Source organism: Beauveria bassiana (assembly GCF_000280675.1).
Source record: "Beauveria bassiana ARSEF 2860 unplaced genomic scaffold BBA_S00001, whole genome shotgun sequence".
NCBI lineage: Eukaryota > Fungi > Ascomycota > Sordariomycetes > Hypocreales > Cordycipitaceae > Beauveria > Beauveria bassiana.
In genome coordinates this window covers 1953315-1974574 of record NW_007930836.1, presented here as the reverse complement: position 1 = coordinate 1974574, position 21260 = coordinate 1953315, and the positions used below count along the sequence as shown (strand labels likewise).

Sequence of the window (21260 nt, the reverse complement as noted above, 5' to 3'; positions counted from 1 at the left end):
ATGGCCTAATTTTGGTTCATGGCCGGTAAAAGGTATAATGCATGGGTTGATAATAAGTCGATCTCTAGTATAATAAGACTTTGGCTATTCCCACGTTAAAATATTCTCCTTCTCGAGCATCATACATACCGTCGGCACTTACACATAAGCTTTTCGCCTCAAAGACAACACACTACCCTTACCAACTCGTCAAAGACAAGCCTCTCAACTATCCGCCAACCTCTCCATTTGCTTTTCAACCCTTCTCAACCTCCTCTCCTCTTCTTCTCAAGTACACAAATACTTGCACAGAATGCGCAACACCGTGTTCATCGTCTCTGTCTTGGCCTCTGTCGCCTCCGCTTCCATTATCGAGCGCCAGGACCCCGTCACTGTCACCAACACCGTCACCGTCACCAGCTGCCCCGCCGCCGTCAGCGACTGTGCCGCCTCCACAAAGTACATCACCGTGCCCTGTGCTACCAAACAGAGCGCCTCGCATGCCAGCGGTTCTGACACTCCCGCGCCGGCCCCTCCTGCTGCTGCGGCGGGCTCCGCTCATTCTACTGCTGCAGCTGAACCCGCCCTGCATTCTGCCGGCGCTGTTTCCCCTCCCGGTTCGACTCATCTTGCCGCTGCCGGTTCGGCCCCTCTTGCTGCCGGCGATGCCCCCGCTCTCGGCGGCTCCGAGAAAGCTGCGACTGCGTCTTCGACTCCACCTGCGACTGCAGGTTCGGCCTCTCCCCCAGCGTCCGGCTTAGCCCCTCCTCCTGCTGGCGGATCAGCCCATCCTGCCAGTGCTGCCCCGGCTCCCAGCGGCTCCGAGCAGGCTGCTGCAGCTTCTGCGCCGGCCCCTCCCGCAGCCACCGGCAGCTCCACCGGCGCCGGGCCCGTCAACGGCAATAGCAGCACCGTTTCCGCATCTGTGGGCAACGAGAGTGAGGGCTGCACCGCCCACGGCGGATGCGGCACCGAGCTTCCCATCGCAACGCTGAGGTCCACGTCCACGTCCATCGCCACCCTCGCCGTCTCCAAATCGTCCGCCGCCGTCTTCTCTGCCGGCTCCGCCAGTGCCACGCCCTCCTGCCCTCCTGGTGGCTGCGACCCTCCTCAAGTTAGCCGCGCTTCGACCAGTTCGGTCTCCCTGGCTGCCGGTGTCGCCGTGATCGTCGCTACTCTATCTTTCTTTTGAAGAATTGCCGAGTCTGCATCTTTTTCGCGTTGCATAAGATTTTCTTCGTGAGAGCTGGCACATTTTTTTTTTACTTTATTTCAAGGGCTTTTCAGAATCGGTCTGGTTACCGGGGTTTTCATCAATGGGTTTTCTTTTTGTTTCGGTTTGCGCGTAAAGACATAATTGTACAGCGGCGCAACGGTAAATCTGGACAGTATTGGTTACATAGTTATAAGTAGAGGCCTCAGTACGAATAATGAAAGTTGCATCACATTACCTGCTATACCACACTCATCTCTTGCTTACCTCTGCGCTATAGCGATTTCTTCTGTTGATCTGTCCTCGAAGCAATCAACGCACATGCTCAGGTACTGATATGACAGCAGTCGCGGCAATAGAGCAATCTGTAGCCTTGCTCAGCATCAACACATCTCTTCACTTGTTCAAGGCAGCCGTCGACTCCTCCTACGCTTGGAAGTTTGACCTGAGCAAGACGGCCATGTACAAAAGCTTGAAGCGGCATCTTTACGCCGACTTTGCTATCGATGAGTGGGCCTTGCACGCCTGCAATTTCCACGAGGGTATACTCAAATTGTGACAGTCTGCACAGCCCACGACAGCCTCGGCAAGATCGGTCTAGAAAATCTCTTCCTTTGGCGCATCTGTCAGTGGAACATAGCGCACCCCGAAGAGCTTGTTTCGCGAAACGTTGCCGTCCTTGTCCTTTTCAATGCGCCACACGTACTGCGAATCCCGATCATGCTCGTCTTCGACAGGAATAAACATACTGAAGACAATTAGTTATATCTGCAACGGTAACACTCAAGGCTCAACTCACCATCCTGGCGACTTAAGCTGGGTGATCAGCTCATCGTGTACTCGACTAGCAGACGCCCCTACGTGAATGACGTCCCAGTGTGTCCCGCACTCCTCCTCGCCCTTGCGCGCTGGCTCAGACAGGCCCTTTCGGCCATCTGCCGCTACAAATTTGACTTTGCCACTATCGAGGAGCTGCCTGCCCTCTGCGCTCTTGCGCATGTTGGCCTCGCCCATATCTCGCAGCGCATTGATGTGCTCGACGCCGACTACCAGCCCGCGTGGGCCAACCAGCTCCGCCATGACATGAGTCAGGTAGCCCGAGCCGGAACCAATATCGAGGGCACGGGGCGCTGGCGATGCAGCGGACGGCATCAAGAAGGAGATTAGATGCTCTAGGGCCATGGCGTGCATATGGGGAGCGGATATGGTGGCTTGGTAGCCAATGTACTGGGGCGAGTCTTCATAAGGCTGGGATGGGGCATAATGGCGGCGATCAACCTGCGAAGACAGCTGTCAGAACGGGAACAAAGGCTGAAAGTTTCGCCCAAGCGCAAAGCCAGCTAGCTGACCTTTATGAAAGCTTCCTTGACGCGCTCATCACTGATGAGTTTGTGCCTCGACATGTTCTCGATCAGCTCCTTGTTAGTGGAGCCTGAGCATCGCCACGCCATCTTGATGTTTCGTCGTGGCAAACGAGTAGAAAATGCACTTTGAAGAGCACCGCTACCCGATCTGAAAAGCCTCCTACTGAATGCCGTAAGCGAGGCCAGTTTGAAATACCGGATGGACGAAAATCGAGTCTTTCGAGATACAACACGGGTCGGATGATTCACAAGTAATGACGCCCTGACAAACGGTGAAGGCCGATAAATCTTGGTATCGAGTGATGAGCTCAAAATGGAGTTTATGCGCGACGAAATGTACAATTATTACTTTGCAGCAACAACCTGACAGGTGATATAATAATTGCGTCGGTGACTCCAGTGAATGATGCAAGACGAGCCTTCTTCAGTGGCGACAGGCGCTGTTCATTTCGGTCATGCCACCAGCCAAGCTTGTGCGGGGACCTCTGCGGCTCTTCAGCTCCACACCAGCTCCCTGGGCTGATGGCTGACCGTCAGTTGGTCTGTCTTGGTACTTTGCAAGTGCCTTTTACATATCAGCGTGGACTGCTCGCCATTTTTCAACATCGTGCATAGTCAAGATGATGCATGCTCAACCCCAACCATCTTCCTATGCAGTTCTCTCTTCCGATACACTGCTTGTAACCTGACGGATAAAGAGCCAAGCTTTCCTGCCCTTAGCCCTCCCCACCGCCGTTTCCGCTGGTTCATTTCCAACATGTCTTAAACCGACAGCCTATTTACAGGCCAGCCATGGCCAGTAGCGGCCCGGCCACCGGCCTCCACCGAGCAGAATAAACTCAAAAGAGGCTAGCATCAAGACCGGGGAGCTAGCACGTCTTGGTTCGCGGAAGCTCCCCGATGGTAGAGCTCTATCCGGAAAGAGCGCCCTCTCCTTTCTGACAACTCAGCCGACCAACCCCTACAACGTCGTTGGATCAAGGGAAGAATGCTTGTGCAAGACGGTTACCAGTAGGAGCCAGCCGTTCATGCCGATTAGCTCCGCGCCATTTAACCAGCCGACTGGAACCTTGCTGGAACGTCGCCATCATCCAGGGCCCCTTCCCAAGCCTCTTCTTTTCTTTCACGACCAGCACAAGCTGTCCCAAACCAACATGAGCTTCCGGACCATGGATGGAGAGGAACGGCAGTCGCTCATCCCACGCCCCGGATCCTTTGCCGCCACCGGCGGCGGCGGTGGCGGCGATTCGGTCGACCATCACGCCCAGTTCTGCGAGCTAGTGGGTGTGCGGCCGCTCAACTACCCGCTCGGGGAGTCGCACCGTGCGCACCCTCAGTCACTCTACGTCCGGGCCGTCGATCGTCGCTGGGGCCAGAACCTGACGTACATGTTCACCGCGACGCTCGTCAACACGCTGTTGTTGACGCAGGTGGTGCTGGGCGCGGCGCTGACGGGCCTCGGCGCGAGCAACAGTAGCCGCGTGCTCATCACCATCTTTGGCGCCCTCAACACCGTCATCGCGGGCGTCGTCGCCTTTCTCAAGTCACGCGGGCAGCCCATGCGCGCCCGCATGTTTCGCGACGATCTCTCACGCGTCGTCGACGAGATTGAAAACTCGGCCGTCATGTGGTACGGCATCAGCAACGGCGTCCACGGCTACGGCGCCATCGACACCGATGACCAGGTCACCGTCCGCGGCGAGGTCGCGCGGCTCACCCGCCTCTACGACAAGGCCGTCAAGAACAACACCTTGAACGACCCGGACATGTACAGCGCCAACGGCCCCGGCGATTCCTTCAGCGCGGGGCTGCGGAAGGCTGGCGGTGCTCCCGCCGTGCCCGGACCGGCCATGAACGCGGCCGTCGCACCACCTGGCTTCTCAGCTGGCGCGGTCCCGCCGCCCGCGCCACCGGCCGACCCGGATGCGAGCCCTGCCTGCAAGGGCCCGGATCCAGCCAAGGCCAAATCGAACACTAGCAAAGACAATGACTCCGATGCTCCTAAAAAGGCCGACCCTGCTCCGGCTGCTACTCCGGCTGCTACACCCGCCCCTGAAGAAGCCGGACCGGCTACCGAAGCCAGGTCAGACGATGCCAAGCCTGCTGATGCTCCCGGTGCTCCCGCTACGACGCTAGCTGCCGAGACAGCCAAGCCCGCTGCTGCTGCTTCTGCTGTCGCTGCTTCTTCTCCTCCTCCTCCTCTGACGTCTTTGCCAAGCTACGTGTCGAAAGATCCCGACGAGAGCCCCGCCAGCTCTGCCTCTCCTCCCAAGCGTGAAGCATCCGCCAAGCGCGATGCATCGACCAAGAGAGAAGCATCTAAAAAGCCACTTGACGATGGCAGCAACGTGTGAAGGTAGCAAAGGTCGAACGCCTCTGGGCTGTGCGATTCATCCCTTCCGTCGCACATTGTTTGCCTGTGTAGCCAACACTAAAGATACCACGACTGATATTCGATTTTTGGTGCTCCATATATCCCGGATGAGCTCTTTTCATCTCTGCAGAAGCAGATTGTTATTTGTATGCAACTGAGCATTTTGCCTAAGCACAGCATTTAGATCTCTAATCATGAAACCGAATCCGATAATAATACTTAATTCGCTGTCTTGACATCCAGTTTACGGCAGCATCGAGAAAACACTGTTCTGCGTGCACATGGGCTTAAAACATGAGACTTTGCTTTGTATGCTATGAAATGTAGTCGCGAGTCGCGCGTAGACGCCGAGGCGTGTTCGATCATCCTGTCCGGAGCTTGTGTACCAAAGAAAACTCCTCCGCCTAGTACATATAAATTAAAGGAACGAAGGTGTGAGTAAAAGACAAAAAGGAAAAAACAAAAAACGCCGACCCAATGCTTGTTAGAGAACCAACTCATTGCAGAGACGCACTTAGACAACCCGGTCTGCCGACTCGCCTTCGGCAATGACGGGCACGCCGAGCCCGCGATCCGGGCTTTGCATCACGAGCTGCTCGTGACGGCGGGCCTGCAGAAAGTCGGCGACGCTCTTGATGAGGATGAACCAACCGAGAATCATGAGCACATACGACAGCCACTCGCCGCCGGTAAAGTCGACGCCGCCACCACCGCTGCCCGCGACGTCGCCGGGCTGAAAGTCGTGCGCGTTGGGGTCCTGCGGCTCGGCGTAGCCGTCCGGGCCGTTCATAGCAGGAGGCTCACCGTCGGCTGTGCTCTTCATATAGAAGCCGTACTGGATAAGCGTGATGCCGAGGCCGGCGCGGGAGCCATTCTTGGCAGCGTGCGTCGAGTGCAACAGGTACGTCAGGAGGAACCCAACGAGCTGAAAGGACGTCGAAATCATGCCGTTCCAGATAAAGGAAAATACGGAGCCCACGGGCATGCCGTCCACGTATACTTCGTCTAGTCCTCCTAGGCCCGGGGCCAAAATCGTCGTTTCCCAGTATGGTGGTGCAGAATCGGCTGCGGCTTGCTCATATGTCTGGAGGAAGTTCTTAGCTAAAAAATCAACATGGCGAAATAAGACACAGTGTACATACCGGTGGCATTTCCTCCTTCTCGGCGGCAGCCTCGCGCTCTGGTCGTGCCGACATATTGGCGAACACGCCATCGGTGCCAACACCGCCGCCGACGACTCGTCCTCTTGTCGTCGCGGACGCCACCGTCGCTGCCGACGCTGCCGATGCTGCTGAGGGGGGCGTGTGGTGTGCCGACGTGGGCGACGTGCTCCCACTGGCCGTCGTGGCGGGCGTCGCCGCCTGGCGCACTAATCGTTGTCGGTCATCAATCTCGTCGTCGCTCTCATTGTCGCTATCGAATGCGTCGGCAAGGTCGGGGTCGACCTGGTTCTGTCTTGTGCGGGATGATGCCCGTGAGCGAAAGGAAGGTGGTGGCGAGTCGGGGACTGGTTGGCCAACGCTGCGTTGTTGTTGATGGGGGTCCTCCTCATCTTGGACGTTGACCTGATGTAAAATGTGATTAGATGGTGTGCGCAGTAGCGTTTCGGATCTCGACGTACTCGTTCGTAGCGACCAGCCATGATGATCGTGTGCGTATCGTGTTGATTCCCGTGGGGCGGTGACGACTTCCGTAGGAAAAAGTAAGCAAGACTAACGGTCGAGCGACGGCGCTTCGGACGTGCAAAATAGAGATGGATAGGAAACAAACGGTCACGACGTAAGACCGACGGCAAAGAAAAAAAAAATAGACGGCTCAAGTAAATCGAGCGCAGTCGCAGGATCAAACAAGATGATCGCTGAGGAATTCAAGGAATAGGGAGAGAGATTGGCATCTTTCAGGTCAGTACGGAGGTAGGCTGTGTCGACTCAACCCGTGAGCAGCGCCAAGAGGTTAGCCAGCCACACAGCGCTGCCAGCCTACGTAAGTCACGCAAGTTCTCCCTTTTTGCCTCAGGCCCATAGACTCGCACTGTGCCGATTGCAGTAGATACCCTGCGTCTGTACCGTGTGAAATCTGCAGTGGGTCACGGTACTGTCGCATGTCTGATTACTGTATGAGATTCTCCCGCTAAAAGCCATTTCGAGACGGATCGTGCTGCAACGAACGCGGAGGCGAAACTACCAAATTGCGACCATGGCCACACGATCACTTGCTGTACGTCGCAGCAAACTCATACTTATCAATCGCGACCAATGCGAACCGAATTGTACTAACTTCTATATCTCATTCTCACAGCGCCGCATCTACGCGGAAACCTTTGCGAAATGGCCCAAGCAGGACCTGCGGCCCGACTATCAACTCCAGGACGTGCTCGGCAAGACTGTGGAAGCGCGCTTCCAAAATTACACGCCGGCGATGGAGCGGGAAGAGATTCTTAAAGCGAGAGCGCTGCAGTTTCTCCTACAAGACAGGTTCAAGGACCGGGTATGTGCGGATAGTCGCGGTGTAGCGGGAGGCCGTTCATCAATTACCCTCCAGTTGCTAATACAAGAGGTAGTACAAGCTGAAAGGACCGATGCTGCAGCCCAAGAGCCAACCAACCTACTTTGACGACTTGGTGCGCGAGATCGAAGAGGCACCGAACCGCTCTTGGTTCGGTCGACTCGGCAAGCGACTCTCCGGCATGATTCGGCTGCAATAACCTCGGCACGACCTCATAGAACATTTGATTTTTGCATTGATTGGCGCACGGGGTGGGGATTTAAAAAATCATGTAAGAATACTGGTAATTTGTAGTATATCTGTAACACTAGCCAAAAGTCATGGATGGCCAGTGATTTTCGAAGAGTGACCAAATTCTATCGTGATTCGCTGTTTCCACGTGCATCTTCCCTACAAATACTTCATCTCAGGATCCAGCCGATTCATGAGCTCCATGCTCTTCTCGTACATGGTGAAGACGATGCCGCCGCTCATGACCAGCCGCACCAGGCGCGGCACCGCGCCGCTCCAAAACGTGCGGACGCCTTCGTTTTTGAGGATGAGACCCGCGCAGCGAAGCGTGTTGCCATACATTTGTTTGGCCTCGGGGCTCTGCATACGTGTCTTGATTGTGTCGAGCGGCTGAGTGACGAAGACGGTGACGAGGCCGGCGAGGCCGCCAATGGCAAACGTGCTCGCGGTTCCGAGCTTCTCGCCGGGCGCCGTGTACGACTCAGCGATTTGCTTGAAAAAGGTATAAGACCCGAAGCGCGTCGCACTGTTGGCCGACTGCCGCAGCGTTGTCGGCACGAAGCCCTGGAAGAAGCCGCGGATGCCGCGCTCGCGCGCGATAATGGGCACGGCGTGCAGGAAGCCGCGCATGCGCGGCGTGGCCGACTTGCGATCGTCGATGCTGATAGGCGAGCGAGAAGAGTCAGAAAAGGCGCCAGCACCGCACGCGCGCGCGCGCGCGTGTGTGTTCGTGGAGTACCCGACTTACAGTGTCGTCTTGATGCTCTCGGTTGGCGTAACGGCGAGGAGCGATTCCGTGATACCGGCACCAAAGCCAGCAAGAACAGTTCGCGGACCGGTGAGCTTACCGTTCTCGTCGGCGAGAAGGCTCTTGTACTGATCAAAGGCGACGAATCCTAAACGAGGAGCGGCGTCAGCATCTGGGCGCACCCGTCGCCATACCGAGGGCACCAAATCTTACGGATGCCAGCCTTGGCAGAGTTGCCGATGATGAGCGTCGTGCAGCCCGCATACCACTGCTTGCCGAACGGTGGCCATGGCAGCTTCTTGCCTTCTGCCAGACGACGGTTCAATTGCGACCGAGTCTTGGCGACTGCACATGTACTGTTAGCAATTTGGTCGCTTCATTTCTGTTGGTTCGGGTTCGTTTGCGATCCAAGTCTAGGTACAGAGTCGCGCAGGAAAAGGGATGACAATGGTCGGAAACGTACACTCGGCAGGGTATGTAATGGCTAGTTTGCGTCAGTCATGTCTGGAGCATAAGATCGGAGGCCTTGGGGAAAATACCAATTTCAATGGCGCCAGCCGTGGAACCGGCAATGATGGATCGCAGTGGGCTGGGCTTCTTCTTATCAGAGCTCGAGGCTCCTTGCGCTTGCGAGGCCATTGTCGCGGTATCGGGGCGCGAGACTGGGCTAATGGAGTTGTAGTTGTACGGCCCGAGGTTTTGATGATGCTGACGTCGGCTTTGTGACTCGGTAGGGTGGATTGGCAGCTGGCAGTCCAGGAATTTTAGCGCCGATACCGCCCGAAAGATATGACTTGTTGCAGTGCAGCATGCTGAATAACACGAATTACACAAAAGAGCGCAAATTGATAGCTGGATTTTACAATTCATTGATTTACTCAGGATACTTCGTTCACAAGTGTTTACACAATTAAAGTTTGGCAAGAGCTTTGGTCACAGCAAACGCACCACCATTGCGCCCAAACATGGTCCGCAGATCCTCCACCAGCTCATTTGGCCGCTCAAACGCCGCAAAGTGCCCGCCATCCTTGTGCCTTTTTTCAAATACTATAGGCCCGAGGCCATGGGACCAGAGCCTCGGAATCACGACGAGATCCTTTGGAAACTGCGAGATGCCCAGGGGTACCTTGGCATTGTAGCCTGAGGTGATGGCCGCGTTCTCGGGGGCGTGCTTGGCCTCGTAGTAGATGCGGGCGCTGGCCTCGGGGCCGGCGTTGGAGAAGACATACAGCGAAACCCACGTCAGGACCTCGTCGTCAGTCCAGGGGTAGGCGTCGGTCCAGTCGTGCAGCTTCTCGTAGATCCAAGCCAGCAAGGCCACGGGCGAGTCGGCAAAGGCAAAGCCCAGCGTCGCGGGCTTGGTGCTCTGCAGGCTGTTGTAGCCGATGCCCTCCTCGCGGAACCAGGCGGAGCGCGCGAGGCCCCTTTTCTCGTCGGCGGACCACGGTGTCAGCGCGTGCCGCAGCCAGGTGAGTGGCGTTTCTTTGAACGTAGGAGGCCCGCGAAAAGCCAAGTTAACGTGAGAGGCGACGCACGACTCGGGAAAATCGGCGCCTAGGCGGCGAGTAATCATGTATCCCCAGTCTCCGCCCTGGGTGACTACAGCACAGCAATGGTTAATTTCGATGCATGATTGCTCCTAATAGGAAATTGGTTGTCGAATGGTTACGTACCGTATTTCTGGTAGCCGAGCTTCTGCATCAGCTTATGCAGAGTCTCGGCGTATTGGCGAAGCCCAAAGCCCTTCTTAACAGGGCCATCGGAGAAGGCATAGTTCGGCAGCGACGGTGCCACGACATGAAACGAGACGCCATTGGCCGTTCCCACCAACAGAGGAAGTATCTTTTCCACCTCCAAGAAGCTGCCAGGCCCTACCAATCTGTTCAGCCACTGCTCTGCACCGCACGAGACGAGTCTTGCACTTACAGCCATGGCAGAAGAGCAGCGGGATGCTCCCTGGCTGTGCGCTCCTTTGGTGCACAAAATGAATGTTGAGCGGGCCAAAGCCGTCGACGTCGATGGGTGTCGTGTACTGCGGCAGCTGGTTGATGCGCCTCTCCTGCGCGCGCCAGTCGAAGCCGTCGCGCCAGTAGGCGGCGAGGCGACGGACGTCGGCGGCGGGTGCGCCGTAGTCCCAATCGTCTTCAAAGTCGACACGTTGCGGGAGAACAGAGGCGCCGAGCTTGGCCTTGAGCTTGGCCAAGGCATCGTCTGGCACGGCGATGGTGTAGGGCTGGATGTCACTGGCCATTGTGCAGGTAACTTACAGAGTCAGTCGTGAATTTTTGATAAGGTTATGTAGCCTGCGCAAGTTAAATGGCTTTTTTTTTTTGGAGATGGACGCAAAGGCGTGGTTGACACTGCGCATTTGTCATCGTCTGCTGCACGGTAAAGGCAGCAAGGGATCCTGATGCCGGAGAGTTGGTTCTGACGTATTACATGCTCAGCCGGAGTGGTTACCCCAGCCGCTCCGTATATAAGTGGTTCCAATCGGCCAACTAGTTACTCGATTCACGGTAATTCATCTAGATCATGCTTGCTGTCGTGCGTCCCACTCCCTTCCCGCGATCTGGCCAAATTGCAGAGTGAATAAAATAATGGCCCGGACGCAGATTTCGGTCGCGTTCAAGAGGGGGTCAAGGGCACTCTCTGTTCACAGAGTAAATAGCTGTCAAGCTACTCTGCAGGTAAACGCTCATTAATAATACGGCCTAGACACTCTCCAGAGCTGGCGGCTGAAAGTCCAGCGATTGACATCAGGTCCAGCACCTATCAAAAGTCTGCTCTCATACATGCAGCGACGGTATGATGTAAGTCGATGTACAGTACGATAGATAGGTTGTGGTATGCGCTTTGCACTCACTCATAAACAAAGGCAGTCCTTCGTCGGTTAGTCCATTCTCAGCCAGTAGACTCACAGCCGCGCAATCCTGCAGATAATGACAGGCACGACAGGCTCTGATGAAGCAGGACTCAACACAGCCCCTGTCCAAGTCATCTTGTAGCACTATTTACGAGTACGATGCAAGTCAGATTGAGCGCACCGCCTCGCGCAAGCTGCAACTACTTTCGAGGTGGCGGAGCCTAATTAGCGCAGGCCGGCTGACTTTGCCCCGATCAAGGCACGCTTCGAAGCCGCGCTGGGCCCGTATGAGCTGTTGAGCACGTTGCTGAGCGTGGCGTGCCTAAATTTACTCAGTGGCTACCTGCCAAGGACTTATCGACACCGGCGGACAGGGCTCGCTACGTGATGGCGCCCAGCAAGGGGACGGGCTTCGACTTTCTGGCAGCCATGGCAGAAGCACCGGCTTTTCTGCCCGTGATATTTCAAACAGGCACTGCGCGGCGATGACGCAAGGTTGTGGCCCGGGGAGCTCGGAGGCGGCGCGGCACGTCATCTCCCACCAGTGGCTGTGGGGAGACACGAGAATAATCGGGCGCTGGGCGCGTGGTTGACGCGGGAGATAGGGGGTCACAGAAGAGGAGGGCAAGACATCGGCGGCGTATTATGGCCGCAAGGAAAGGTGGCGCGGGAGATTCGGTAGCGTTGCTCTCAAGATGTTGTTGGTACATGTGGAAGAAGAGGTGTGTCTACGAAATATGGGCGGTGAACAGGCACAAAACGATGTGTTCTTTGGAGCGGTGATGACTCATACTGGGGTCAGGAGTAGAGAGGAATAAGAAGATGGTAAAGTCTTGTCTACTAGGTCGGCAAAAACAAAAAAAACCGCAGTTGTTCACTATTATATAGTTGCAGAAACTATATCTGTATATATTTAGACGGGGAGTGTGGCATTCAGGTTTGGTCATATGCAAGGAGCTATGTGGCGCCGTCAAGGGGCCCGTGTCAGTTGATCAGCTCAGCGCAGGTGATGCCGTCGAGCGACCGCTGAACAGTTACAGGTAGTTATACTTCGACGCCAGATATAGGCTCTGTCAGGGACGAAGAGGCCAGGCCGCTTGTGCAGGATGGCGGCGCGGTGTAATTAACAGATGTCGTGCAGTGGTGGGCGTGATGGTTGAGTGAGTAAAAAGAGGCCACGTATATCCGTGTTCGAGACAGCCGCCGAATCAGATCGTCAGCCCGTGTCTGCTATTTTTATTGCCGGTATGCAAAAAGGCAGCCCTGCGCTGCCCACCAACTGAGGCGCTGACTGGGTAGTTGCTCGTCTATTTTACTCTGTATTGCTGCTTGTCTCGGACCAAAATCGGATTACGGCGCACCACATAGGGACCACTAAATTAAAGAGGGCCTTTTTTTCTTTAGTGAAAGTGATCAGGTGGAGGCGCGAAAGTTGGAGCTGGAGGGGGTGGGCTTCCCGCTGTGGGCCGAGCTGGGCAGGCTGAAGTCCATGGACAAAGTTTCAGCAGCTGCCAAGGCGAGAGTGTGGTGGCAGACGATGATACATAACAAGAAGCAAGTAAGTAAATGAGGATAAAAAGCACAATTCTATGGGAGTAATGTCCTGAAACAATGATTCAATATGCAGTCAGTAGAGTGGCGTCTTTGAATCACCCACTCTCCAATTTGGCAGCTGCTGCACGCCCGCCCAGCTGCACATGTACTCGGCTTACTCAGTACTGTCTCCCTGAGACCCCTGCTGTCCGCCTTGGGTACCCAATACCTACAATGGCCACGAGATACGCAAGTACTTCAAATTCACCCAGGCACCTGCGCAGTTATTCATGTACTTTACTATCAGCCTCTCAGACCTGCATATGCCCGTCGCTTCCTCTTTCACTTTATCTGATCCGTTCTCCCATCTTATCTCGAGCAAACGAATTCCTCTACTCTCTCGAGTCTTTCTTCTCCTACCACGGCTGTTTGCCTCGACCAACTAACCTTCCAATACAACCCCGACCCGTTCGTTTACCCCCTGCTTGCAAATACCAGATGCCCATCTTTTTTTCAGTCCCTAATTCCCAGTTTTTTTCCCGACGTGTCGCGAGCAGATGCCTGTTTGAGACGTGTCCCCGTTTTCCACTCGTGACTCTCTCACTGCATAGTTTGATAGGCTGCTTGGCTGCCTAGCGAGAAGGGGGCCTCCCCTGGTCTGTCGACCTTGCGGCTGACGCACTTCGGGCTGTCCCGTTGTCAGCAGCTCATCAGGCACAGTGCCCTCTTCTTCTCCTGTCCTTGTTTGCGATTATCTCTCGTTTGTCTTTTTTTTGATTTAACATCAACTGCCCAGCACAGCAGAGAGTGTCTTAGAACGAGGTCCCTTGACAAGTCGACAACATGGCGCCCACAGAGTCGCAGCCGCTGCTGCAGCACATGTCACAACACCACCATGCATCCCCCACTAGTCGCCATCTCAGTGCATCGCCGGCCTCGACAAACACCAGCCGGGCCAGCAGGGCCAGCAGAACGAGTACCACCAGCACCACCACGGCCCGGGCCGCCGGCGTCGCCCGCATGGACGCCGTCACGGCCCAGCTTACCTCGATCCAGCGCTTCTGGCTCTTCTTTGGCATATTCCTCGTCGGCTACGCCTACGGCCTCGAGAGCCAGGTCCGTCTGGCCTACACGCCAAACGCCACCGCGTCTTTCAACCTGCACTCATACCTCGCCACCATCAACGTCCTCCGCAGCGTCGTCGCAGTCGCCGCCCAGCCCGCCGCCGCCAAGATTGCCGACGTCTTTGGCCGATTCGAGGTCGTTGTCGCCTCCACCCTCTTCTACGTCCTCGGCATGGCCATAGAGTCCACGGCCACCTCGGTCTACGTCTTTTGCGCCGGCGGCCTCATCTACCAGGTCGGCTTCACCTGCATTGTCCTCCTGCTCGAGGTCCTCGTTGCCGACTTTTCCTCTATGCGCGCCCGCGTCTTCTTCAGCTACGTCCCCGCCCTGCCCTTTGTCATCAACACCTGGCTTAGTGGCACCATCACCTCGGCCGTCCTGCGTCTCGCCACCTGGCGCTGGGGCATCGGCATGTGGTGCATCATATACCCCATCGCCTCGCTGCCGCTGCTCGTCACGTTATACGTGGTGGATCGCAGTGTCGCAGAGCCCAAACACATTCTCGAGTCTCCCAAAGGCATTTCCTCCAGCAAGCTGCAAGACGCCAGGCGTTGGCTCCGCCATGTCTCAACGCAGCTCGACGTCTTTGGGCTTGTCTTGCTGGTCGCCGCCTTCAGTCTGGTGCTGGCACCGATGACTGTGGCCGGAGGTACAGCGTCTCACTGGCAAAATCCGCGCATCGTTGCACCCCTCCTTGTCGGCTGCATATGCGTGCCTGCATTTATCTACTGGGAAAAGTACCACGCAAAAACGCCCATGATGCCCTTCCACCTGCTCACCGACCGTGGTGTCTGGGCCGCGCTGGCAGTCCGCAGTCTCCTCAACTTTGCATATTACGTCCAGGCCAACTACTTGTATACCGTGCTCATCGTCGCCTTTGACTTTTCCATCGAAACCACCACCCGCATCATTTCCTTCTTTTCGTTTTTCGGCGTGGTCAGCGGTGTCCTCATTGGCCTCGTCGTTTACAGGCTGCGACGTTTGAAGCACATCATCGTCGGAGGAACTCTGGTCTTCATGATGGCCTTTGTTCTGCTCATCAGCCAGCCTGGAGGCGCATCTAGCCGCTCCAGAACCGGTATAATCGGTGCCCAGATACTGCTCGGCCTTGCTGGAGGCCTGTTCGCTTACCCTACACAAGCCTCCATCCAGGCGTCCGCCAGCCGCGACCACGTAGCTATTCTCACGGGGCTCTACCTATCCTTTTACAATGTCGGAAGTGCTCTGGGAACCTGTCTCTCCGGCGCAATCTGGACGCAGACCTTATACCCGGCACTCGAGTCCAACTTGGCTTTTCAGCCGAACCGAACACTCGCTCAGGCCATGTACGACAACCCATTTGAGGTTGTCGCTGACTACCCGGTTGGGACTGAGATTAGAAGCGCAATAATCAGCAGCTACAGCTACGTGCAGGGAATTCTCTGCGTCGCTGGCCTATGTGTCTGCGTGCCCATGATTGGTTTTGCCCTGGCGCTTCGTAACCCACGCCTGTCGGACAAGCAAGTCCAGGAAGAGGCGGAAAGAGACCCGTACGAGGCCTAGTTTTATTTGCATCCAAGGTCTTTGGACATTGAGTTGTTATTTTTTTTATACCTTCACCATTACAGATATTATCATTAAGCATTGCATAGAAGCAAGCGAGTCAGCATTCTTTACTTGATATTCTTAGATTTCTACTTGATAGATTACAATACCAAATTGCCATCTTTTTTCAGCACCACTTTCGGATCGAGTTTCGCGAGCTGCATGCTTACCTTTGCTTGGCAGAGAACGGCCCAGTTTGGGTATGACCATACTGGGCCATCCGCCTCCCTTGTCAGCTCCAGCTGCCATCCCAACAGTCGCGGCCGCTGGCAAATCAGCTACCGCCAATTACTAATATCAAAGACTCATTTCCATTTGCTGTTTTGTAATTTTTTTTCCGATTCCACTGATGTGTTTCCCCTTTCAGTGTTATTTATTACCTAGTGCCGGAGTGATGGCATCCACCTGTCGCGGGAGATGGGTCTGTTGGAGACTCACGAGTCTGAGAAGACAAATGTTGAATCCACCGTCCATACGAGAGGCGTCATCATCAAAAGGTTCAATGTGATATTTTCATATGATTTTATTGCGAAAAGTCCTGGTAGACGAGCGCAAATGGCGCACAAGCCATGACAAAAACCACGCGTTGAACGCATCTCGGGCTTGGCGCCATGGTACGACAAACCACACCGCGAAACCCGGCAAGCCCATGCCCAACTACACAATCTCCGCGGCAAGAAAAACAGCTGAAAAAAAAAATCACCCATCCTCCATAGCCAAGTAATACTGCGACGCCAAACCGATTTGTATGCAATACTAGTTAGTGCCTAGTCTGATCATCTGCGGTCTTGAACCCGATTTTTTTCTGGCAGGGGTTGGCCGCCAATATTCAATCTTATAAAGCATTACAGGAAAGCGCCACGCAATAACACGGCATATTCCGGTCAAGTGAGTTTTGTTGTAACTATGCCAAGGCCCCCGCGGGGGGCGTTCGGACCTGAACGATACTGGAATCTGGTCCCGATGCACGAACGCTCGACTAATAAGTTTAGTTAGCGCGGCCCGGCAGTCGCTCTATACCGGGGGGGGGGCCTGACTTACACGGGCCGTTGAGAACAATCTCGGCAGCAGCCGATCAGATCAAAGGAAGCCATCTATATACCCGCAGACTCAGATGCAGTTTCAACGGACAAAAGGCTAACCTCGAAGCAAGCGATTTGAAGCCAAAAACATAGAGAAAAGAAAATAAAACTCTGCGCGCCCACCTACCTGCCTCGCGACTTACGGACCAAGAGCCCCGTTTCCCCTCGCTTCCCCCGGATGGCTAGGTATCCCCGTCTCGCTGCACGGTATACCCGCTTCAATTTCCCAGCAGCGCCAAAGTCGGGCGCTGAATCGTGGGGATGGCATGAGACGGGGCCCGCACGAGATGGAAGTCCGGCACGGCATAATGCGCCGGACTGCAGAGGGTAAGATGATGATGTACAGGAAAGAAAGATGCAAGTCGTAAAGGACGGCCGCGGCACGTGAAGACACGGGCGGACTTACACGATGACAGACAAAAAACACCAGTCAGCCGCGGTCTGGCTTCTCGGACGAAGGATGTATAAATATGCAACCGCATCTCCTGTCGAAGCAATCGTCTCACAGCAGCAACAGCATCTTTAGTCTCAAAGCAACAACAGAATCCAAACCAAAACAATGTTGGCCCAGGGTCTCTTGTCCGCCGCCATCGTCGTGGCCCACGCCCTCGTGGCCTCGGCCGCGCCCCCCATGCCACACGATCCCCGGACTGCGCCCATCCTCCCCTCCCAGGACCCCTTTTACGCCGTGCCCGACTCCATTTCCGCCGCCGCCCCCGGCGCCATTCTGCGGCACCGCAAGCCGCCCTCCTCCATCGCCGTCTTTGGCTTCGACTCTGTGAATCTCGCCGAGACGGTCCAGATACAGTACCGCACCGCCGACAACCTCGGCAACGCGACGGCCGCCGTGCTGACCGTGCTGGTGCCGCACCACGCCGACATGAGCAAGGTGCTCTCGTACCAGGTCGCCGAGGACGCGGCGTCGGCCGACTGCGCGCCGTCGTACACCTTGCAGCGGGAGTCCAAGTCGGGCCCGCACCTTGGCACCCTGTTTGAGCAGGCTGAGATTCTGCTCATCGAGGCCGTGCTGGAGCAGGGCTGGGTCGTGGTGGTGCCGGATTACGAGGGCCCCAACGCGCTGTACCTGGCGTGGCGGCTTGCGGGGCAGGCGACGCTCGACGGCATCCGCGCGGCGCTGGCTTCCGAGGAGATTACCGGGATCAAGGCCGACGCGACGGTCGCCATGTGGGGGTACTCGGCGGGCAGCATGGCGACAGCGTGGGCGGCCGAGATCCAGCCGCAGTACGCGCCGGAGCTGCGCATCGCGGGGGCCGCGTTTGGCGGCACGACGCCCAACATCACCAACGTGGTTGGCGCCACCAACAAGGGCCGCTTCGCAGGCCTGCTGCCGACCGGCATCATGGGGCTGTCCAAGCAGTACCCGGCGATCGAGGCCATGGTGGACCGGGAGCTCAAGCCCGAGTTTCGCGAGGTGGTTGAGCAGACCAAGCACCAGTGCCTGGTCGCGGACCTCGCCGTGTTTAGCGACCGGGACGTGACGGCCATGTTTACCGATCCGCGATTCATGTACAACGACCCCGACGCGGTCAAGGTGCTCGCCGAGATTGACCTCGGGCAGGCGGTGCCCGAGATACCCATCTACTGGTACAAGTCGGTACACGACGAGGTGAGCCCCGTGGCGGACTCGGACGCCGTGTACGCAAAGTACTGCGCGGGCGGCGCGACGGTCGAGTACCTCCGCGACGAGGCGTCGGAGCATGCGAGCGCCATGGCGACGGGCGCGCCGCGCGCGGTGGCCTGGCTCAAGAACATCATGAACGGCGGGAAGCCGAAGCCGGGGTGCTCGAAAGAGACGACGCTTACATCGTTGTGGGACCTGTCTACGATTGAAGTCTTGCCGGGTTTCATACTGGATGCGCTGCTGGATCTGGCGGGCAAGCCCGTCGGCCCTTGGCTGGCCTGATAGAGAGAGGATACTTGCATGAGCTTGTGAGCGACTTTGGCTATGCATTATTTGTAAGCTAGTTTTGTAGGATGAGATACATGTACAACTATTGGTCTTGCTGTGCGGAATCTGGCGCAAAAGGATCGTTGTTAGGGTCAGTGTTGCGAGTGTACTCTTGCCTGTAGGCGATAGTGGCGGCAGTTTCCTCGCCGTAGTGCGCCGCCACAAAGCCAAAGGTCATGTCGATGCCGGCCGAGATGCCCGAAGAAGTCCATATATTGCCATCGCTGACCCATCGTGCATGCCGGACCCAGTGTACATTTGGTCCCTTCTTCATAACCTATGCGTCAAACCGTCAGTCATCCGGTGGTAGAAAAGAGTTCCAAAGGGAAAAAAAAAAGGAAAAAAGGAAAAAAAGAAAAAGAGTAAACTCCCCCCCTCCAAAGAAAAAAAACAGGAAAAAAAAAAAAACCCTTACCCAGTCAAACGCCAACTTATTCGTTGTCGCCTTCTTGCCGTCCAGGATGCCCGTGCGGGCCGCGAGCGCCGCGCCGGTGCACACCGTCAAAAAGTATCGGAGCTTCGGATATACCCTAGCGGCGTAGTCGACCAAGGGCTGCGTGGCCTCGTCGTCGCGGGTGCCACCACCGCCGGGAATCATGAGCACCTCAATGTCTTGTGGCGCCGTGTCAAAGGTGTGCGTCGGCACAATTGCCTGGCCAACGGAGCCGGGTCGCTTCCCGCGCGACGTTACGGGCTCGAGCGTCGCCGCGAGTATTACCACCTCGACGGGGACCAGCGCCGAGAGCATCGCGAGCACGTCGAGCGGGCCGGCCGCGTCGAGTAACTGGAAGCCGGGGAATAGCGCCACGGCGTACTTGACGGGCGCCGTCGTCGCCGCCGCCACCGGCTGCTGCGAGGGGGATGTCGAGGCCATTTGATGAACTGTGGGAGAGAGATTTGGGATGCAGAAAAAAGGTGTAGGCTGAAAGATGAAAAGTAAAATAAGATGAAGTGTTGAGAGATCTGCGGAGGAAAAGCTACACTAATAACGGTCGGTCCCTACAGTGTGACAGCAGGCGCGAGCATGGCAGGCGCACCGCACCGCACAGCACAGCACAGCACAGCGCAGCAGGCGCAGAGCGGGATGCCGAATGGGGCCTGCGACATGAATCATGATGCAGAACGAAAAAAAAAAAAAAAAAAACTCGACTCCACTGCACAAGTGCAATTTTGTTACAGACGGGGAATTTTTGAATCTGATAGTATCCGTATAATTGTGGTGGAAATGGTGGAAAGGAGCCAATTGCGTCTGGGCGGTGCCTGATAGCAAGTCCTGGTTACAATTGTGGCTGCCACTGCATCATAATAACCTTGCGACAAGAGCATCCCGCCGCTGAAGCTTAATGCCAACTAATATCACCCTTTTGTCATTTCCCCCACATTCTTGTCAGGTACTTTGTCTGTCTATTCGTCTTTGTCTTTGCCGATCACTTTGCCTCGATGCGCAAAGCGAGAGCATTTTGGTGCATCGAGTTTGAATCATCTGCATGTATTGACACTGCTTGGGTCTGCTTCCACCTTGTCTTCCGGGAGGCCCTTTGTCGCCGACGTCACTTTTTGACCCAGTGGTAAGTTCAAGTCAGATGGCCAGGGTTGCCACCCACTTATCGGAAGTATAATAGCTTCACATATCGTTGGGTGACACTGAAAATACGACACCAATATCCAACAAATGGCATGGGGACTGTAGAGATGCTACAATGCAAAAATCAAGTCAACACGTGCAGCCCTCTTATTAACTGGACCTGCGCGTGCCGCAACAGAGAGCAGCCAGCGCACGTAGCGACTATCACTTCAACTCATCATGAATTCATCTATAATAAATGTAGGCTGACAGCTTCACACGCCAACAACTAGGGAATCAACTGCCGACAAGTAAGGCTTGAAGCTCTAAAGCGCGGGCGCTTGTTACAACAAGGCACAATTGCGCTGCCCAGTATGCCCAACACGGCAAGGCTGAAACACTAAACTAAACAACTTGGTTAGCACGTTAGTAATTGGTTAGTTTTGGCTAGTTGGCTAGTTAGCATCGGACGTTGCAATAGGCAGCAGGCGTTAAACATTGCACATCTGCAACGCTGGACACAGCCAATGAGTATGCCGCAAAGCAAAGTCTTTCTAAATCTTGCGACAGATATACCTACAGACATGACGCATACACACAAAGTAAAGGCCGATCATCAGACAAGTTGCCCCGCGCCCAGAGGCAGGCATCGCAAATGCTGCCCCCTGCGGATCTGTATTTCCAGCACCGAGCACGGGCCGCAGCGATGATTTGCCCACTATTTGCATGAGCTAACAGCAATCTGTTGTTCGTGCACGGGAACGGGAATGGCGTCCGCCTAAGATTGGGTCAAAGCCTTAGCTGTAGGCAGACAACGTTAACTCGACAAGTGGCATAACTAGCATCCTCGTCACTTTGTCGCCAAGGGAGACGCAGCGCACTAGAAAAAGGCAAAAGGCAAATGTGCCGCGTAACAAAGAAATTCACTGCGCCGGATTTTTATTTCCACGTCTCCTCACATTTGTCACGAATTGCCCGACCATCTCGGGCGCTGCCTGGCGCTCGCTAGCTACCTAGTTAGTGGCTCTTGCCCCTGTCAGCCGTCTCAGCCCCAGATGACCTGCCAAAAAGGCTGCCATCGAGACTCGGCACCTGACTTGGTAACAAGGCGTCTAAACAAGAACAG

General features: G+C 55.7%; 10 protein-coding genes across 10 annotated transcripts; 5 read left to right on the top strand and 5 right to left on the bottom strand.

Moving 5' to 3' along the window:
- Nucleotides 1–292: 292 nt before the first annotated feature.
- Nucleotides 293–1171, top strand: BBA_00643 (uncharacterized protein; the record flags this gene model as incomplete). Its single annotated transcript, XM_008595740.1, has 1 exon — nucleotides 293–1171. The coding sequence occupies one exon, from the start codon at nucleotides 293–295 to the stop codon at nucleotides 1169–1171; it is 879 nt and encodes a 292-aa protein (XP_008593962.1).
- Nucleotides 1172–1789: 618 nt separating this feature from the next.
- On the bottom strand, nucleotides 1790–2643 carry BBA_00642 (protein-beta-aspartate methyltransferase; the record flags this gene model as incomplete). The annotated part of the gene is made up of 3 exons (XM_008595739.1): nucleotides 1790–1940; nucleotides 1992–2470; nucleotides 2542–2643. The coding sequence occupies 3 exons, from the start codon at nucleotides 2641–2643 to the stop codon at nucleotides 1790–1792; spliced, it is 732 nt and encodes a 243-aa protein (XP_008593961.1).
- A 1067-nt stretch (nucleotides 2644–3710) lies between these two features.
- BBA_00641 (uncharacterized protein) lies at nucleotides 3711–4910 on the top strand (the record flags this gene model as incomplete). The annotated part of the gene is made up of 1 exon (XM_008595738.1): nucleotides 3711–4910. One exon carries the CDS (start codon nucleotides 3711–3713, stop codon nucleotides 4908–4910), a length of 1200 nt encoding a protein of 399 aa, XP_008593960.1.
- Nucleotides 4911–5444: 534 nt separating this feature from the next.
- Nucleotides 5445–6572, bottom strand: BBA_00640 (metal homeostatis protein BSD2; the record flags this gene model as incomplete). Its single annotated transcript, XM_008595737.1, has 3 exons — nucleotides 5445–6014; nucleotides 6073–6495; nucleotides 6552–6572. 3 exons carry the CDS (start codon nucleotides 6570–6572, stop codon nucleotides 5445–5447), a joined length of 1014 nt encoding a protein of 337 aa, XP_008593959.1.
- A 554-nt stretch (nucleotides 6573–7126) lies between these two features.
- BBA_00639 (uncharacterized protein) lies at nucleotides 7127–7634 on the top strand (the record flags this gene model as incomplete). The annotated part of the gene is made up of 3 exons (XM_008595736.1): nucleotides 7127–7147; nucleotides 7229–7417; nucleotides 7491–7634. The coding sequence occupies 3 exons, from the start codon at nucleotides 7127–7129 to the stop codon at nucleotides 7632–7634; spliced, it is 354 nt and encodes a 117-aa protein (XP_008593958.1).
- Nucleotides 7635–7825: 191 nt separating this feature from the next.
- On the bottom strand, nucleotides 7826–9053 carry BBA_00638 (putative tricarboxylate transporter mitochondrial carrier protein; the record flags this gene model as incomplete). Its single annotated transcript, XM_008595735.1, has 5 exons — nucleotides 7826–8327; nucleotides 8415–8562; nucleotides 8628–8759; nucleotides 8878–8898; nucleotides 8954–9053. The coding sequence occupies 5 exons, from the start codon at nucleotides 9051–9053 to the stop codon at nucleotides 7826–7828; spliced, it is 903 nt and encodes a 300-aa protein (XP_008593957.1).
- Nucleotides 9054–9324: 271 nt separating this feature from the next.
- BBA_00637 (epoxide hydrolase) lies at nucleotides 9325–10665 on the bottom strand (the record flags this gene model as incomplete). Its single annotated transcript, XM_008595734.1, has 3 exons — nucleotides 9325–10013; nucleotides 10088–10285; nucleotides 10341–10665. The coding sequence occupies 3 exons, from the start codon at nucleotides 10663–10665 to the stop codon at nucleotides 9325–9327; spliced, it is 1212 nt and encodes a 403-aa protein (XP_008593956.1).
- Nucleotides 10666–13653: 2988 nt separating this feature from the next.
- BBA_00636 (major facilitator superfamily transporter) lies at nucleotides 13654–15477 on the top strand (the record flags this gene model as incomplete). The annotated part of the gene is made up of 1 exon (XM_008595733.1): nucleotides 13654–15477. One exon carries the CDS (start codon nucleotides 13654–13656, stop codon nucleotides 15475–15477), a length of 1824 nt encoding a protein of 607 aa, XP_008593955.1.
- Nucleotides 15478–17160: 1683 nt separating this feature from the next.
- On the top strand, nucleotides 17161–18525 carry BBA_00635 (Secretory lipase family protein; the record flags this gene model as incomplete). The annotated part of the gene is made up of 1 exon (XM_008595732.1): nucleotides 17161–18525. One exon carries the CDS (start codon nucleotides 17161–17163, stop codon nucleotides 18523–18525), a length of 1365 nt encoding a protein of 454 aa, XP_008593954.1.
- An 88-nt stretch (nucleotides 18526–18613) lies between these two features.
- On the bottom strand, nucleotides 18614–19444 carry BBA_00634 (DJ-1/PfpI protein; the record flags this gene model as incomplete). Its single annotated transcript, XM_008595731.1, has 2 exons — nucleotides 18614–18847; nucleotides 18986–19444. 2 exons carry the CDS (start codon nucleotides 19442–19444, stop codon nucleotides 18614–18616), a joined length of 693 nt encoding a protein of 230 aa, XP_008593953.1.
- Nucleotides 19445–21260: the final 1816 nt, after the last annotated feature.